This window comes from Dermochelys coriacea, chromosome 4, assembly GCF_009764565.3.
Source record: "Dermochelys coriacea isolate rDerCor1 chromosome 4, rDerCor1.pri.v4, whole genome shotgun sequence".
NCBI classification, from domain to species: domain Eukaryota; kingdom Metazoa; phylum Chordata; order Testudines; family Dermochelyidae; genus Dermochelys; species Dermochelys coriacea.
The window spans coordinates 28,765,268-28,785,140 of NC_050071.1; the positions used below are offsets into that span (position 1 = coordinate 28,765,268).

General features: G+C 41.5%; 1 protein-coding gene across 8 annotated transcripts in view; it reads right to left on the bottom strand.

Moving 5' to 3' along the window:
- EMCN (endomucin) overlaps window positions 1-19,873 on the bottom strand; it is an 83,260-nt gene that overhangs the window by 10,428 nt on the left and 52,959 nt on the right. For all 8 annotated transcript variants that reach the window (XM_043513329.1, XM_043513330.1, XM_043513327.1 and 5 more), the window contains 3 exons: window positions 14,748-14,843; window positions 12,891-12,915; window positions 11,954-12,015 (listed from right to left, as the gene is read on the bottom strand). In XM_043513329.1, the coding sequence (XP_043369264.1) occupies window positions 11,954-12,015; window positions 12,891-12,915; window positions 14,748-14,843 (183 nt within the window). The remainder of the gene's footprint in view (window positions 1-11,953; window positions 12,016-12,890; window positions 12,916-14,747; window positions 14,844-19,873) is intronic.

A 19,873-nucleotide genomic window follows, 5' to 3' on the forward strand; every position in this document is an offset into this window, starting at 1 on the left:
CCTGCCAGTAGTGAATTTGCTTTCTTTAAGGTCCAGATCTCTGCCATTAGTGTCTCCCTAGATAGCAGAGACCAGTGGCAGATTAATGATTTTGCCACCCCTAGGCCCTGAAATAATTGCCGCCCCCTCCCCCCAGCAGCTCCCGGCCCCCCCACCCCAGCTCACTTCCTCCCCTGAGCGCACCCCGCTCCTTGCCAGTGCTTGAAACAGCTTGGCGAAGGAAAGGAAAAGAGGGGGGAATGTGGCACGCTCAGGAGAGGAGGCGGGGCTGGGGCGGGGATTTGGGGAAGGGGACCAATAGGGCAGGGAGGGGGCAGGGAATGGCTGGAGTTGGGGCAGAGGAAGCAGCATCTGACTGCTATTATAAATTTGCCACCCTAGGCCTAGGCGTTGTTGGCCTAGGCGTTAATATGCTGCTCGCAGAGACATTTAGGCTAGGCACCCTGCCTAACACATGATCTATCTAGAGAGTCCAGTGTGATGTATGTGACACCCACGGCAGGACTGATCCACTCAGAAATTGCTAGGTATCAATGACCTCTTTGCAAGATCAATGAGCAGCCACTAAGAATTTGATCTGACAGTACAATGCTTCCATGTTTTGTTTTAGTTGGTTGTCTGTGTTAACATATCGCCTAGTGGGGAGTTTTGTGGGTAGCATTCTAGAATAAACCATAACAATGCCTGCTCCATCTGTACTTACATATTTGGATCACATATTCTTAATAAACACTGTATTAGAGTCTATATGTATTACTCCAACCCAACAATTTAGTGAGGAGGACAGAATAGAATAGAATTTCAGAATACAAAAGTTTCAGAATAGCAGCCGTGTTAGTCTGTATTCGCAAAAAGAAAAGGAGTACTTGTGGCACCTTAGAGACTAACCAATTTATTTGAGCATAAGCTTTCATGAGCTACAGCTCACTTCATCGGATGCATGGAAGTCTCTGAACAAAAGAAACTAAGGCAATTAATGGACTGTTTCAGAAATAAAATCGGATTACGCCTCGAAGAAGCTATAGAGAATTTTAGCATATACATGGAGTGCCTGGACAAACCTACAAATGGGATATTGGAAAGCAGGAAAAGGAGCAGTATTACAATTGTTGGATCCAAGATGTTTGCTCTGCTAAATATCTTGAGGCACCAGAAAAAAACCCAGATGAAACTAATTTGAATGTTCTTATTTAAATGTGAAGAGATTTTTATTAATCCAAAAAAAGTCTTAACTGAAAGATATCATTCCCAAGACTGTAAAAAGACATGTTTTGACCCAGGTATTTTATAGCAAGTCAAAAAGGTTGGCTTCCATGAGCATGTTAGAACAGATGAGATTTCAATTTACTTGCAGAATTATTTAGCACTAAACTGTGCAGCACGTTGCTAAGTGTGGTTTACAGGGGAAAGTTGTCTTGGCCAAAATCTCTGAATATAGTGAATCATTTTGAAAGTACTGGACACAATGCAAAAATATTGCTGTTCTCAAGCAGTCTAGATAGAATATATGGGCACCTTGAGGGACTGTTTTTTAGAGAAAGGACATTACACACAAATCACCAGAAACACCAAAATAGCTAGCCTTCAAAATCAGTGAAGAGCTGGCTTTTGTTTCCATTAGCTGATTTCAAGATTGTCTAGTCAAAGCTAAGCAGCATGTTTAAGAAATTCCACCATTGGTGTAGTAGATGGAACATACTGAAGGACTGTATAAAAGAGTGTGACGTCATCGGTGACAACTGACACAGAGCTGCCTCTCACTGTATGTTTGTACAGCACCTAACACAATAGGGCCCCAGTCTCAATTGGAATAGATATGTAATAGTGTAATAATACTAATGAATTTTCCCGGTGCCAGCTAATTACTGCGGAAAATTCATTTTATGATTGTCTACCCTGTTAAAATTGCTGACGGAATTGTTATAAAAAGGTGAAAATGTGGGAATTAGGAGGTATTGACAGAAAATTTTTGATGCAATTAAACAAGTGTTGTCAGCTGCACAGATGCAAGTGCAAAGGGACTCCACTTTACCTGTGATCTTGACTTGCAACACCTCTCCAGTTGGAGTAGGAATTATCTCATATAGATTGGCAGAGGGCAGTGAGAAGCCAACTGCACATAAATCATATACTGCTACAAAAATGGAAAGAAATGATGCACAGATTAAGAAAGAGGCCTTAGGTACAGTATTAGGATAATGGAATTACACAGAAACTAGCCTGGAAATTTTATTTGATAACTAACCATAAAGCCTTACTGAAAATCTTACGATGTTATTTCTATTACTTGCATCCTCCCTGTCTCTCAATCCCTTGTATTAGTGGTCACACTCGCTGTGTTTTGTCTTAAAATGGATAGTAAACTTCTCAAAGCAAGGATCATGTAACATGTACAGGGCCTAGCACAATGTGGCCCTGATCTTGGTTTGTGCCTCTAAGCATTGCTGTAATACACATAAACAAGAATAATGTTAAAATTAGGATAGCTTCACAAGGAGTTACTGTAATTCAGCATTGGTCTTTGATATGGTTAGCATGTTATTATGGCACTTATGAAAAATTGTTTTTTGCAGCTGAGCAATTCAGATACTCTTATCAAAGTCATCAAGTGAAATTCAGGCACCGGCCTATAATCTGATATGCAGTTTCCTTCCTTCTGAAGCCAGTTGTCATCCTTAATCAGAATGAGGATGGAGGAGATAAAGAGCAGAAATTGGTTATCATGTGAAGGTAAATGCAGTTCTTGATTCAATAATGTATTTACTTGAAATAAATGGGAAATGTAGATCCTACGCTAGCTAACTGCAAAAAAGTTTCCGCAGAGTCCAAAGTTTCAGTGTCAGGTTGACATTTTTTCAGAAATAGACAGATGAAAACTTAAGTGTTGTTATTGAATAAAACCATTAACCTGCAGCAAGCCAAGAGTCTCCAGCTATTACACCAAATGTACTAAAAAGTACACAAATAAAGTACTAAATAAATTGATGCTATGAAAGAAAAAATATTGTATTTAGTGAAGCAGTTTTTATTTGTTGAATGAAATTTTTACTTGGGTTGGAGAACACATGGCATATGTAACATCTACAAACATGTTAATTAGTTCTTGCAAGTTTCTGCCATACACAGAGTGTCCTGACTGATCAGCTCATGAACATTTATTTTGACACCATTATGCTTTTGACTTGTGTGTCATTAGTTAGTGTATTCGCAAAAAGAAAAGGAGTACTTGTGGCACCTTAGAGACTAACAAATTTATTTGAGCATAAGCTTTCGTGAGCTACAGCTCACTATTGTGACTCTTTGTTCTACAGGGGAATTTGGGGTTCTGAAATAGACATTTCTCTGTTCTATATTTATTCAGGTACTTGAAATTTATAATAGAGATGTTAGGTTTCCAATTTGACTTAGGATGCTAATGTTGTTACCCCGGGACAGATATAACAATATCCTGGACAAAATTTATGGAATTAAGTTAAACCTTATTGAATAAGTATTTTAGGAGTCCATTGTATTAAAAAGACAAACTTGCATGTACTATTGTGGTATTGTACAGAATTTCTTTAAGAGGAAGACAGGATTAATGCAATCTCTGGGAAGCATTAGGAACTTCAAAGGAATTTTTGGGACACTACATGTGATGTGCATTTCCTAGGAAACAGTTGCAGGAAAGTGAATGCAAATGACACACAGAGGATTGCATTTTTTTGATGCTTCTCCTTGAGCAGAAAGCCATTGTCAGGCTGATGAGCTATTCACACTCTCTTCAAGGCAAACAGGCTACATGAGTGACTCACAGGAGGCATGAAGGTTCTTGTTCTGAGCAAAGAGTGTTATGAACTTGAAACCCTGTGTGGGGTTTGAAGGACTGCTCACCTGCCAAAGCCCCTGCTGGTGTTGGGATAATCTTTGGTAAGCTTATTAGCCTGCATGCAGTTTCTTTTATTGTTTTAAATGTTTTACGTGCAATGCTTTATATCTTAAAATAAACATGCTTGCTTAGAAGGAACTGTGTAGTAACTTATAACTCTTGGCAATTACTCTGCTATCCATCTCTCAAGAGAAGGCAAAAGAAGCCTGCTTTGGCAGCCTGTCTTTTGCTGGGGATGCCACAGCATAGTCAGGGGGATCATGCCATCTGGAAATACTCTCATCAGAAGGGAAGAGAGCTGTGCGTCTCCACCCCAGGTAGACAATGTCTGGGGAGATGGAAGCCCAGAGCAGGTGCCCTTTCTGGGCCACAGAGGGGGAATACATTGCAGTTGTCTTGAACCATGCTAATCCCAAGCACAACACACATGCAGGACATAACCAGAGAAGCATGAGGAGTAACAGCAGCTGTCCTACAGATAGGTCATCCAGAGACCTTTATACTGCAGAGACAAGCACAAGGAGCTCTTTGAATTTAATGACAGGTTTCAGAGTAGCAGCCGTGTTAGTCTGTATTCGCAAAAAGAAAAGGAGTACTTGTGGCACCTTAGAGACTAACAAATTTATTAGAGCATAAGCTTTCGTGAGCTACAGCTCACTTCATCAAATGCATCCGATGAAGTGAGCTGTAGCTCACGAAAGCTTATGCTCTAATAAATTTGTTAGTCTCTAAGGTGCCACAAGTACTCCTTTTCTTTTTTTGAATTTAATGGGAGCTCTGCCCAAGTAAGCAATGTAGGCCATCAAAAATAAGAAGCTGTATTTTGTATTAGATTTCTATGGGCATGTTATTAATGAGGCCAAGTGTGCTCCATTGTCACTCACCAAAATATCTAACAATCATTTTGGTATAAAGCAATTGCAGCGTAAGTGTCTCTTGCTCTGACGAAAATGTAACAACGGAGGCTAATTTTTCATGAAAGTGCAAAGGGCATCTGTGGAGACCAGAAGCTATATGTTTATCTTTATAATTCTAAAATTAAAAAGGGAGGGAGTGTAAATAATGCTTGAAAATAGAACTATGCTGGACTGAAAATGCAGCCACAGCAAAACGAGAGTGCAAAAATAAATCCAGTGATGACTACACAGTTGATTGTGCCCTGTTCAGCTAGTAACATTCTCAGTAACACACTAGGAAATAGGAGACAGTGTGAGGCAGGTAATAATAGGGGAAAAATCAGGGCAGAGGTAGCTCTCCCTTGTCCTGAATCCAGTGCTGATCTCCTGGCCACACTGGGCCTACCCAATGAATAGTTCCTTCTCACAACCAGCAGGACAGAGGTACCTATCCAGATATCAGTGTCACTTATGGGGCACACTGGAATAGAAAGATAAGGGATAAGTAGCTGTCCACTGCTCAATAGCCAACCAGGGAAAAATGTTGAAAAAGGCAATTTCTCTGAGAGAAGGAGGTCTCAGGGTACAGCTGGCAAACCAAAGTATCCCAAAAATTCAGGTACATATATCATTCTACAATGCTGTGATCCCTTAGCAGTCCCAAGAGTTAGCCTCAGTGGCTCGAGTAGACTTTGCTTTAAAAACTCTTAGAAACACATACAGGACACAAACAAAATAACACTCGTAAAAACACAGCCACAGAGATGTGCAGAAAAATGTGTAATTGTACTAGATAATAGCACTCAGAGGCCTCAGTCAGAATTGTGTGTTGGGTGCTGTACAGACAAAATAAAAGACAGTCACTGCCTGGAAGACCATGTGGGGAGTTTATTCTTCAATTTCTATGAGGAAACAACAGTGACAGGTCATTATAAAATAAGAGACAAAAAAAAAAGAGAGAGAGGGTGAGAGAAAAATCAGACAGAAAGTAAAGGAGTACTTGCTCTCCTCCCAGGGGACGACTTTCCATGAAGCAGCTCCAAGACTATCCATCTTCAAGGAGAAAAACAAAAAAAGGCATTGAAAGCAAAGTTCACAATAACAGATGCAAAGATTTACTAAGTAGCCAAAGTCACCACCTCAAGTATATAGGAATGCCTGTACCCTTTCCATGCTTTCATTTTGCCAGTGGTCTGCTCCCTGCTGACCTGCACTGGAGGTCTCCTCATAAGAGAAAGAGGGAATAGAAAGCACTTCCTGCATCAGAGGGGCTTACACTTTCAGGTGACCCTGGATTCCTCCCTGTAGAGCCTAGAAGAAACGAAGGAAATGAGAGAGAATGAAACCACTAGTGCAAATTTAAAAATTGGGGTCTAATGTGGAACCATTCCCCAAAGCCAAACTCCCTGTGGCATGAGCAGGACCCCCAGGATTGAGCCCCCACTGGGTCAAACAGACATGGAAAACCTCAAAAAACAATGAAAAGGTGCCTTACCTCCTTAAGCCCCATCGCCCAGATGTGCATGTGCTCATCACAGAAGACACCCGGTCTCTGGGCCTGTAGATGGAGGGATAATTTCTTGTCTTCCTCTGACATGGTTCCAACAACAGCATGAGGGCATCGTGTCTCAGGACATATTTATGTTTAAATGTGCTTGACAGAACAAATTGCTTAAACAAATCATTGACTCTCCAGGGGAGTGAAAATGGGGGCATGGCCTCATTGTGAAAGGATGTGTAACCCTTCTGCCCATTAGAGTTGGCAGCAACAAGGGCCGGGTTCTGTATCTAGGGGTTCCATTCCAATAACACAATGCAAAACCGCCTCGAGCCCCCACCCAGTGACCTGGGACAAATATATACTACCCCCGCTGTGCGCCTCCAAGAGGCAGTACTTCCCCTCTTGCATGCACAGAGTCTGAGTGTAGCAAAAAGCCTTTTAATAACAGAGAGAAACAATGTGGCATTATGTTGGGGAAACACCACCAACAGGATTCCTAACACAACCCATGAGCAAAAAACCCACCCCAAGCAAATTGGGGCGTGTTCTTTCCCTTTGGTTCTTGAGTCCAGCAAGCCAAAATCACCCAAAGTCCCAAAAGTCCAACAACCCAAAAGTCTCTGTCCCTGGTCAGGGCAGTCCAAGAGTTTGAAAGTTTATCTGCAGAGTTTTACCTCCCAACCTGGGTGGACATGCGGGGGGGAGAGGATTAAGGGGTACCTTACATGGTCCAAAGCTGATTGCCCCACCTCTCCATGGGGCTCTGCTCTGCCAGCTGCCCCCATGAGCTGCTCCAGGCATCCGACAAACTGCTTTGCTCCACCAGCTGCTCTGCTCTGCTCCAAGAGCCGCTCTGCTCTGCCAGCTATCCCGCAAACTGCTCTGCTCCATCAGCCGCTCTGCTCTGCCAGCCGTCCCGCAAACTGCTCTGCAATATATCTTCAGGCTCCCCCACTACTTAACACAACACTCAGTGATTTCAGCTCTTAGTAAGCTTAGCTCTTTTGTGACTTCAACGTGTAGTAGGGGAGCCTCAATGCTGGTGCATCATTAGCCCAAAGTGAATTCAGCTCAGCAGCCTGTAACTAGACTCCTAACGGGATCAAAATTAGCTCTGATATTCCACAGTGGAGAGAGGAGGAAGTGCAATTAGCATGTAAGGCTCTCACCAGGGGGCCCATACCAGCAAGTATTAATACTTGTCCCTAGCCTCTCTCCATTCACTGGATTTTGGAACCCATGACCCTTGCCTAGCGAGTGCTGCTTAGTTGATGGTGAGTCCCTCCATCATAACAAAAGGCCAAGTACATTTCCACTGTCCTTGATTCACATAAGTTCTGGCATACTTTTTATTTACTTCCAGCAAATTCACTGCAGGGCTGATTACTTTCTTTACCTTCCCCATGACCAAAATCCTATCTGTCATACAGCCTGCCCTGTACTCTCTCTCTGCAACACAGGTTATTTTGGAAGGAATGACACCTAATATATCAGATTACATCCAGGTGTTTGGATTTCTCTAGGCAACTTTGCAATAACTTCTACATTGCCACATTCTCAGGAGACTTTATGTTAAATATCATACTGGTGTGATAACAATACCAAAGTCCATTGCTACAGTTAGACAGCTGCTAGTGCAGCTACTCCAGTCTTGGTTCCAAAGTGATGATTTATGATCCATTATCTATGTAATCAGTACAGTTCTACCATGTGCAGTTCATATTTATGGGACATCCTCACTCCAAATACTATGCCTCAGGGCTTTTTACTGCTCTGTGATCCACTTCTTTCAGTTGACTTTTATGGAGGTTAATAAATACACAGTCTACAATGAAGTATATGAGAATCCAGCTCCCACTACAAAAGGAGGTTGGTAGGTTGTCATATTGGGGTTTTTAAGATGTTAGACAACTATATCTCGATGATGATTGTACTTGTCTCTCACTTGTCATAGAAAATCCTGCATTATTACGCATTCTCCGGAAACATGCCTAAAGCTGAAATGTCATATATGCAACTCTGTGGTGAATGCTCAAGTCCTAGAACAGGAAAACCCAATGTAAGCTCATATATTCACCCATTTTCCTGGCTGATTGTTCTGATGCACGCTACATTATTTGATGACTTCTTGATACTAGCAAGCAGAACCCTTGGCATGCCACATAGCCAGTCTGGAGTGGCAAAGTTATTTCTCTGCATTCTCCATGTAAGGATTTCCAAATTATATACAGTATCCAAAGTTCTTGTCCAAGTCATATTTTCACCACAGGGTGCACTTAAGCTTTATCTCACTTCTCAGATGTTCTAATGTATTATTAAACTCTCACATGAAATCCAAACCTTATAGACATATATCCTTCAGCACACACATTTTTCTTATTTGTTTCCAAAATGATGAGAACATTAAACTTAGTTTTATATGATGCTTTCACATGAATTTACATGCTTAAAAAGAACTATGTGGTAACCTATAACTATGGACAATTACACTGTTTCTAGCCTCTGAGGAGAAAGCAAAATGCAGATGCAGGCTATTTCGGCAGCCTGGTAAAACACTTCATCACCAGGGATAAAGATGTGGGTCTCTTCTCAAGAGTGTTGATGGCTGAGGAGCTTGGAGCATAACCGTTGGTGCCACTGCTGGATCACGGAGGGGGGGTACAGATGCACTGCGACAATTTACATTGCTCCAGAATAACTTTTTCACAATGTAATTGTTTTTTAGTATACTCCCTAAATTAGTCTGACACGCCATACGTTTCTGTGTATTTGTGCTATTATGAAATGACTGTCTTTGGGCTCAAATCTGCAACCTATATTCAAGTGAGTAAATCTTACTTACATGAATAGATACCTTGAGGTGACTAGGACTTGTGTGAGTAAGAAGTATTTTCATAAGGTTTGTAATATGAATGGGCCCTTTTTCAGATTTAAAAAAAATTAATTTAATCATTTTAGGAACTTGGAAGAAAAATGGCCTTTATACCTGTGGATATGTGTTTAATTTCGACATTTATTAAAATGTAGAATTTCATCAGCAGAAGAGTTAGGTGTATTAAATAAGAATAGCATTAGCCAGGAGAAAATTCATGTTCCCTAAGTGATTATGACTCATATCTTCCAAATATAGCAAATGTACAGCATACCTCAGTAAAAGAGAATATTAAGTATTCTCTCCACAGAAGGTGTTCAGATAGCCAACCTGTGATCTAGAAGCTGATTAAAAAGCTGATTAAAAAGACCTCAGGCCCCATCTTATAAAACACAGGGCACCCGATTCTCTTCTCATTGACACTGATTCAAAACAGGAGTAACTCCAGTGTTAAAATTGGTGAGAGGGAAGAATCAGGTCCTGTAGGTGTCCAAGAAATCTAGTACCTACCAGAAGCTTTATACAACCTTTTAAAGAAATACTGCAATTTTACAAACACACACACCCCTCCAACCCCCCTTAAAATACACCTATGATCTCAGTTTCCAAATAATACATTTTAAAAACCCCAAGCAAACCCTGGAATTCAATTTTGTGTTTTCTAAGACCTGGATTCCATTTGTCTTGCAACAGCAGGCCAGGATCAGTTAGAGAGTGAAGAAGCTTGGCTCTGCATCCTACCTAGGATAAATGGGTACTGCTCCAGCCAGGCAAAGCATTTGGAGCCTGATCTCTTTGACTGCAACAGCTTCGAAGGCAGGCCAACGGGAGTGGCAGGATTTGTGGCAGTGCAGCCAGTAGACCGCAGACCATGCCACTCCTTGCTGCCATATGTACGAGGTGGTTTGGATCGGCTACCAGGCCCCAGAAGATCACATAGGATTTTGAGGGGAGGGCGCAGCAGCTATGTAGCAGCACTTGAAACTGCCACTGGGGGAAAGCAGTCCGCCAGGACCCATTAAAGACTCCAGGAAGAAGAAGAAGGGTGGAGACTTGAGGAACTCTTTCCCTGCAGATTTCTGATGGCGAGTGCCTAGAGCTGCAGTGGGAAAGAGCCTATGTAGGTCAGGAAGGGTCCGGTATTGGGGTGGGGAGGGAGTGAAATCTGAAATCTCGTGAGGACAGTTGTTCTCATGAGAGGTTTTGCTTTTTTGGTGCAGTAACTGGGATTCAGATTAGCACGGTCTGAGTCTTGATCTAAACATCACTATCTCAGTCCTTCTGCATTTCATAGCTTTTTCTTGCAGCTCCTAGTTCCACCTTCAGTCCTGTAGGGACATTATTTTATTATGCTTAAAATGAGGAAGGTTTAATTCCTTCCACAAACATTATATATATCCTCTGTTTCCTCCAGATTTTATGATGTAAATAATTTACAATAAACAACATCAAGTTAGCGCACGACAGAGTAATTTGTAATGTAAATCTGTAATGAGGGAAGTATGTTGTAACAAAAGAGACTGTTGAGTGATAGAAGCAGAGCTGGGCGCATACTGCAAAAAGTAATTGCAAACATTAATTCAAACCAAAAGCAGGAATTATGGAGACAGTATTTGCAACTCCTTTTATTTGCTTTCTGCAAATACTAATAATCAGCCAAGTTTTCTTCACAAAAATATCTGCATAATGGGTCACACATGATTACACTCCTGGAAACGTTTCCTGGGTCATCTTAAAAGCCAAGGTCTTTGTGGGAATGGGAGTCATACACAGAGTAGAAACAGCTGACTGTACATAACTTGAACAGTAGATTATAAACAGCAAATACTACAAGTACATTAGCAAGTAGTTTTCAAGCAACCATTTGCTGAAGAATTGTGAATAATGAACAAATTTGTAAATAATTAAAGTCTGTTCACAGATAATTTGCCAACAGAAAAAGGGAATTATTTGTCAAATATGTTGTTAATAGTTCATCCTGTTCTACGTAAGAATGCAAGTGTTCCAAATAAATAAATAAATAAAATAAAATAAAGAAGTGTTCTTGTGAAGTCACAAGAATCAATTATCCAGACTTACTATGTTTCCTTGATTTGGGCTCTTGTTAATGACTGGTGTTTAAAGGGACAGCAAAAACTTTAAAAATCATGTTTCATACATTAAATTTGAACAAATTTTGAAAAAAACACTTATTTTCACTATAATGTTTAGGTCTGATCCAAAGCCTATTGAAGAGACTTCCATTGACTTCAAAGGGCTTTAGATCAGATCTTTTACGTCCATTTGGCATTTCTCTCAGCTGGGACAACGAGAATCAGTGAAGTCAGCTTCTCAATGCTGCATTGCTTAGGCTGCAAATATTGCAGACCACTGTTTATTGAGTGGGGCAGCTGCTCTGCAACCGTTGTCCTTGAGTACTTGCATTTTGGGTCCTTATTCCATATGTGGTGTCCTGACAGCGTGAAAGTACCTTCTGTCCACACTATTGGGTCAGTCGGAATTCTGCTCACAGGAAATGGCTATTCTAGAGGAATACTGAACTTGCTCCTAGCATGGAGCAAATTCATAATACTAATTGTCATTATGATTTGTTTCTAGGTTTGGGCTATAAACATAGCTTTAATCTTCTCAGACAAGAGTAATTTCCCCCCAACTTTCACTAAAGACAGAGTCTGCATTTACTTCAAGTCACTATTTGGCTGCTACTAAGGAATCATTTTGTGATTTTTTGGGGGGCGGGGGCAGTGTAAAAATCAATCGACATCCAAACTCTTCTTCTCCCCAGCCTCTACAGTCAAAGAAAAGCATCCACTTACCAGTCTCAGGAGAAGTTGTCTTTACAGAAAGAAGTTTGACACCCTCTTTATCTGTTGGGGCTCTGTTTTAGTTGGGAGACATTTAAACAGACAGCATCAGACTTCTGCATATTTGTCAGTGCAGAAAGTACTAAGGGTATGATCCTGTAACAGGATCCATCCTGGTGGAATCTGTCATGTTGGGAATCCCCACTGACTTCAGTAGGGCTTTGCATGGGTACAAAGGTCACTCTGATCATAGGGCCTAAACCAACATTTCTCAAAGTGGGTGTGCAGAGCAGAGGGCTAATGGGAGAAGCTGCTGTGGGATGAAAGATGGGAAGCTTCCTTTTCTGCTCCTGCAATGTCTCTAATACACCCGGCCACAGAAGCAGCTCCGACATACAGAGCTATAGGTTCAAGAAGCAGCTCGCCAGCCAAAGCTTTGTGTTTCTTCACTCAAAACACAGTTCAGCTTCATGGATACACGTCTCAGCCCCACTGAGTCAGCAACGGACCCTCCAGCCATCCCGAGAAGCATATAGCCTGATGGATCTATCTCAGTTTTACTCTGTGACAAAAACATGTACAACTCATTGTACCAATGCAGTCTAATTGAATGGAAGTGAATTAGTGAGTTAGCGAATGGGGAGGAGAGCAAAAACATAAAATAAAATAAAATAAAATAAAATAAAATAAAAACCAATAAAAGAGAAACAAGAAAAAAGAAGGGAGATGGGAAAGAAAAGGAAAGAAAGAGGAAATGGACAGAAAAAAGCAAAGAGGCACAACTGTGCCCTGAAATATGTACTCTGAAATGGTGTTTCCCTCTTTCTGCTATTTTATGGGTGTTAACAGTTTATTATATTTCAATGGAAAAAATTAAGAACATGCAGAAATTGCTGCTTTCATAAGAGCAACTAGGCTTAAAGGAATGCAGGGGCATAGTTTAACTTACTGTTCAGTTCCATTCTCTTGTCTCTCTGGAAGAGGAAACAAATGTATGTTATTCTGATTGCCTAGATGTGGGCTAAATAACAGGCTCAAACACAGCCATGACTAGCATAAACCTATTTTGAGATTTTGTAGCTCTGCATCAAATATTAATAAAACAGTAAACAAACATGAATGATAACTTGCACTTATCATGCAGGGTCAATATGATTTATAAAGGTGGATAAATATAATTATCATCATTTTTACCGAAACTCAGGAACAAGGATTAAATGACTCACAAGAGGTCACACAACAAGTCCTTGCTCCAAAACCATGAAGCTAAAGGGAACTGCTGTATGATTTTTCCTATATAGATTGTTCAAGTTACAGTCACTGCCCATCATGGAATAATCCCAATTTTCATGGGTTTGTTCCAGATCTTGCAAGCTTAATTTTGCAGCCATGCCATGTTTGGAACTCCCACTGACCCCATACACCAAGGACAGTTGGAGGCCTGAATTTTTTGTTTGGGGCTTCTCATGCATCACTCTTTTTACATTGATCCTAATTTTGTGGCATTGGATCAATAAAGAAAATCAGAGTACAATGTGATGACAGTATCATCATGGTGTGATTTCAGACAAAAAAGTTTTCCCTTCCTTTACTTATCTGTAAACACTCCAAAGTTCCCATGTTACAGTCTCTAGCCTTCTAGACAAGAAGTGGACACACCCAAATAATGTATTATGCATGCTATGTATTCCACATTGTTTATTCTTGTCCTGTGGATTGGGGGTTAGATTAGATATACTTCTATATCGGTTTTAAGAGTGTGGATGTTTAGTTCGTGAGCTAGAGCTAGGCAAATACTTAAAAAGATATCTACAAATATTCATTACAATTTTAAAATAAATTTGCTTTGATTGAGTTTGTATTTGCAGGGGGAAAGCCAGAGAAATTCTTTCCACCTAAAATCTTCACTCCTTGGCAATGAAGATTCAATAATTTTCCAGGCAAGGAATCATTTCCCTTCTCTGTTTTTGCGGTTGCATTGTCATTTGCAAAATTTATTACAACATGCTATTTACCTTGGCCTGTAGCTTCAAGGCCTTGTTATGACTTCACATTTCCAGCCCCCAGGAATTTCACAGCTAAATCCCTGCACAGAGCTCCCAGCTCTTGTCAGCTTGAAAGCAGAGAGACCACATTATGGATTCACATTTGTGTCTCCTACTTAGTACTGCATTGCATTTGCCTCTAGCCCACTAAGTTCAATATATTTGGCAAAATTAATGTAGTAACGTTATTTCCCCCGTGAACCTCAATATGTTATGGGCAATACTGGAAACAGTGGCAGACTGCTCTGTCCAAATCACTGCTTTATTGATGATAATACTGTTTTCCCTTGGATTTTATGTGGACAAGGAAAAATATAAACATGGGGTCTCTCCAAAAAAAAAGAAAAATTGATTTTTTCCCCTTGTGTTTTGAACAGAGCTAAAATGAACACAGCTGATTTTAACAACAGATGCAACTTATTTTGCCCCTTGCTTTTCCAAGCAATTTTTCTCTGCAGACTATACTCATTGACAGTGTCAGCCCAGCTGTTTGTTAGGTAACTGCTAAAGAAGAGGGAGCATTAAACATATTGGATTTGTGTGTTCTACAACAGGTGTTGTTTCCTCCCCTACATATAACCCATGGTGATCTTAATAAAGAAGTGTTAATTCCTTTTTGACTAAATATTTTAAAATCAGCCCAGTTATCTAACCGAATACAACATTTGTATGACAGGTCAGATTTTAATACAAACATTTGCAGTGTTCCTTTAATAATATATCGAAGACTTCCTGGCTGCAGAAAAATGTTGAACAAATACCTGGGGCTGTCCTCTGGCACATTCTGTACAAAGCCACCAGAATGAATACAGAAAGGGTTATTACGATCAAGGCAATCACAACTGGCAAAATAATACCTGCAAAAAGTGTAGAAAATTATTTTACCAACCACATTCCACTTGCATAACCTTAAATATATAAATATCAAACAAATTAATCTCGTCTCTTAGCCCCTCCTCCATCAGTACAGCTGAAGGTATTGATTTCTCTTGAATCTTAGGTTTCAGAGTAGCAGCCGTGTTAGTCTGTATTCGCAAAAAGAAAAGGAGTACTTGTGGCACCTTAGAGACTAACAAATTTATTAGAGCATAAGCTTTCGTGAGCTACAGCTCACTTCATCGGATGCATTTGGTGGAAAAAACAGAGGAGAGATTTATATACACACACACAGAGAACATGAAACAATGGGTTTATCATACACACTGTAAGGAGAGTGATCACTTAAGATAAGCCATCACCAACAGCAGGGGGGGGAAAGGAGGAAAACCTTTCATGGTGACAAGCAGGTAGGCTAATTCCAGCAGTTAACAAGAATATCAGAGGAACAGTGGGGGGTGGGGTGGGAGGGAGAAATACCATGGGGAAATAGTTTTACTTTGTGTAATGACTCATCCATTCCCAGTCTCTATTCAAGCCTAAGTTAATTGTATCCAGTTTGCAAATTAATTCCAATTCAGCAGTCTCTCGTTGGAGTCTGTTTTTGAAGCTTTTTTGTTGAAGTATAGCCACTCTTAGGTCTGTGATCGAGTGACCAGAGAGATTGAAGTGTTCTCCAACTGGTTTTTGAATGTTATAATTCTTGACGTCTGATTTGTGTCCATTCATTCTTTTACGTAGAGACTGTCCAGTTTGGCCAATGTACATGGCAGAGGGGCATTGCTGGCACATGATGGCATATATCACATTGGTAGATGCGCAGGTGAACGAGCCTCTGATAGTGTGGCTGATGTGATTAGGCCCTATGATGGTATCCCCTGAATAGATATGTGGACAGAGTTGGCAACGGGCTTTGTTGCAAGGATAGGTTCCTGGGTTAGTGGTTCTGTTGTGTGGTGTGTGGTTGCTGGTGAGTATTTGCTTCAGATTGGGGGGCTGTCTGTAAGCAAGGACTGGTCTGTCTCCCAAGATCTGAGAGAGCGATGGCTCGTCCTTCAGGATAGGTTGTAGATCCTTGATGATGCGTTGGAGGGGTTTTAGTTGGGGGCTGAAGGTGATGGCTAGTGGCGTTCTGTTGTTTTCTTTGTTGGGCCTGTCCTGTAGTAGGTGACTTCTGGGTACTCTTCTGGCTCTGTCAATCTGTTTCTTCACTTCAGCAGGTGGGTACTGTAGTTGTAGGAATGCATGATAGAGATCTTGTAGGTGTTTGTCTCTGTCTGAGGGGTTGGAGCAAATGCGGTTATATCGTGGCGCTTGGCTGTAGACAATGGATCGAGTGGTATGATCTGGATGAAAGCTAGAGGCATGTAGGTAGGAATAGCGGTCAGTAGGTTTCCGATATAGGGTGGTGTTTATGTGACCATCGCTTATTAGCACCGTAGTGTCCAGGAAGTGGATCTCTTGTGTGGACTGGTCCAGGCTGAGGTTGATGGTGGGATGGAAATTGTTGAAATCATGGTGGAATTCCTCAAGAGCTTCTTTTCCATGGGTCCAGATGATGAAGATGTCATCAATGTAGCGCAAGTAGAGTAGGGGCATTAGGGAACGAGAGCTGAGGAAGCGTTGTTCTAAGTCAGCCATAAAAATGTTGGCATACTGTGGGGCCATGCGGGTACCCATCGCAGTGCCGCTGATTTGAAGGTATACATTGTCACCAAATGTGAAATAGTTATGGGTCAGGACAAAGTCACAAAGTTCTGCCACCAGGTTAGCCGTGACAGTATCGGGGATACTTTACAAAAACTAGACAAGCCATTTACAAAACACACTTTGATTCTCTACAAAAGAAAAAGGACACTAAGCTATCTAAACTACTATATGCCACAAGGGGCCACAACAATGGTTCCCGTAACCCACCCAGCAATATTGTTAATCTATCCAACTATACTCTTTATGAGAGTATCCAGTTTTGAGAGCTCATTCTTAATCTTTCCCTGTTTGCTGTACTATACTCCGCCGACGTGCACGAGCTGAAATTGTGGAAAAGCAGCATCGCTTACCCCATAACCTCAGCCATGCAGAACACAGTGCCATCCACAGCCTCAGAAACAACTCTGACATCATAATCAAAAAGGCTGACAAAGGAGGTGCTGTCGTCATCATGAATAGGTCAGAGTATGAACAAGAGGCTACTAGGCAGCTCTCCAACACCACTTTCTACAAGCCATTACCCTCTGATCCCACTGAGAGTTACCAAAAGAAACTACAGCATTTGCTCAAGAAACTCCCTGAAAAAGCACAAGAACAAATCCGCACAGACACACCCCTGGAGCCAGGACCTGGGGTATTCTATCTGCTACCCAAGATCCATAAACCTGGAAATCCTGGACGCCCCATCATCTCAGGCATTGGCACCCTGACAGCAGGATTGTCTGGCTATGTAGACTCCCTCCTCAGGCCCTTCGTTACCAGCACTCCCAGCTATCTTCGAGACACCACCGATTTCCTGAGGAAACTACAGTCCATTGGTGATCTTCCTAAAAACACCATCCTAGCCACTATGGATGTAGAAGTCCTCTACACCAACATTCCACACAAAGATGGACTACAAGCCGTCAGGAACAGTATCCCCGATACTGTCACGGCTAACCTGGTGGCAGAACTTTGTGACTTTGTCCTGACCCATAACTATTTCACATTTGGTGACAATGTATACCTTCAAATCAGCGGCACTGCGATGGGTACCCGCATGGCCCCACAGTATGCCAACATTTTTATGGCTGACTTAGAACAACGCTTCCTCAGCTCTCGTTCCCTAATGCCCCTACTCTACTTGCGCTACATTGATGACATCTTCATCATCTGGACCCATGGAAAAGAAGCTCTTGAGGAATTCCACCATGATTTCAACAATTTCCATCCCACCATCAACCTCAGCCTGGACCAGTCCACACAAGAGATCCACTTCCTGGACACTACGGTGCTAATAAGCGATGGTCACATAAACACCACCCTATATCGGAAACCTACTGACCGCTATTCCTACCTACATGCCTCTAGCTTTCATCCAGATCATACCACTCGATCCATTGTCTACAGCCAAGCGCCACGATATAACCGCATTTGCTCCAACCCCTCAGACAGAGACAAACACCTACAAGATCTCTATCATGCATTCCTACAACTACAGTACCCACCTGCTGAAGTGAAGAAACAGATTGACAGAGCCAGAAGAGTACCCAGAAGTCACCTACTACAGGACAGGCCCAACAAAGAAAACAACAGAACGCCACTAGCCATCACCTTCAGCCCCCAACTAAAACCCCTCCAACGCATCATCAAGGATCTACAACCTATCCTGAAGGACGAGCCATCGCTCTCTCAGATCTTGGGAGACAGACCAGTCCTTGCTTACAGACAGCCCCCCAATCTGAAGCAAATACTCACCAGCAACCACACACCACACAACAGAACCACTAACCCAGGAACCTATCCTTGCAACAAAGCCCGTTGCCAACTCTGTCCACATATCTATTCAGGGGATACCATCATAGGGCCTAATCACATCAGCCACACTATCAGAGGCTCGTTCACCTGCGCATCTACCAATGTGATATATGCCATCATGTGCCAGCAATGCCCCTCTGCCATGTACATTGGCCAAACTGGACAGTCTCTACGTAAAAGAATGAATGGACACAAATCAGACGTCAAGAATTATAACATTCAAAAACCAGTTGGAGAACACTTCAATCTCTCTGGTCACTCGATCACAGACCTAAGAGTGGCTATACTTCAACAAAAAAGCTTCAAAAACAGACTCCAACGAGAGACTGCTGAATTGGAATTAATTTGCAAACTGGATACAATTAACTTAGGCTTGAATAGAGACTGGGAATGGATGAGTCATTACACAAAGTAAAACTATTTCCCCATGGTATTTCTCCCTCCCACCCCACCCCCCACTGTTCCTCTGATATTCTTGTTAACTGCTGGAATTAGCCTACCTGCTTGTCACCATGAAAGGTTTTCCTCCTTTCCCCCCCTGCTGTTGGTGATGGCTTATCTTAAGTGATCACTCTCCTTACAGTGTGTATGATAAACCCATTGTTTCATGTTCTCTGTGTGTGTGTATATAAATCTCTCCTCTGTTTTTTCCACCAAATGCATCCGATGAAGTGAGCTGTAGCTCACGAAAGCTTATGCTCTAATAAATTTGTTAGTCTCTAAGGTGCCACAAGTACTCCTTTTCTTCTCTTGAATCTTGTTACACTGGTTACTCCTCATGCATTCACTAGGTGTCAGGCTTGCAACCTTTTTGAAAACCAGGACTTTAGGCAACAAAGGAAGATTTAGTAGCTTCCTCCACCATCCCTCATCATTCTGGAGTCTCTGTCTTAAATATCAGACTCCTAACTAGACAGAGTGTATTCACATGCACATGTCTTTGGACCATTAGGGTTATAATTTCTCCCCACATGGGAATACTCCAATCACGATAGAAGTACAAAATGTTCACCTTGAGAGTTAATAGCCCAATATAAATTTTCAGCACCCATGTTCCACAAACAATTTAAAAAAAAATCATGTACTGCAAAACAAGGCAGATTTGAAATTCAGTGACAAAAGTGATTATTTCTCTTTTAATATGGTAATCACAGAAAGGCATGTAGGAGTTACACAATCTAGTAATATTCTGCACAATACCTCTGACCAGAGATACAAAAAAAAAAAGCCTCCTTTTTAAAAGGAGGCAGTTTGTCTCCTTTTATTATTTCCCACCATCTGTTGTTTCCTGACAGGTGTTTCCCAGCCAAGTAGTAAGAATGTGTAAAAGGACAGACTTATGTAACAGAGACACTTTCTGGAAAATGTATATGCCAGGCCCAATTTTTCTCTGATTATAATTTTTCATGGCTCTATCCTTCAGGTTCAAGTTTAACAGGCTAGCCTGGTGGCCTAAAGGAGGTTTCTCTGCCCTGCAACGTGGGAGATTCCCAGACATACACTA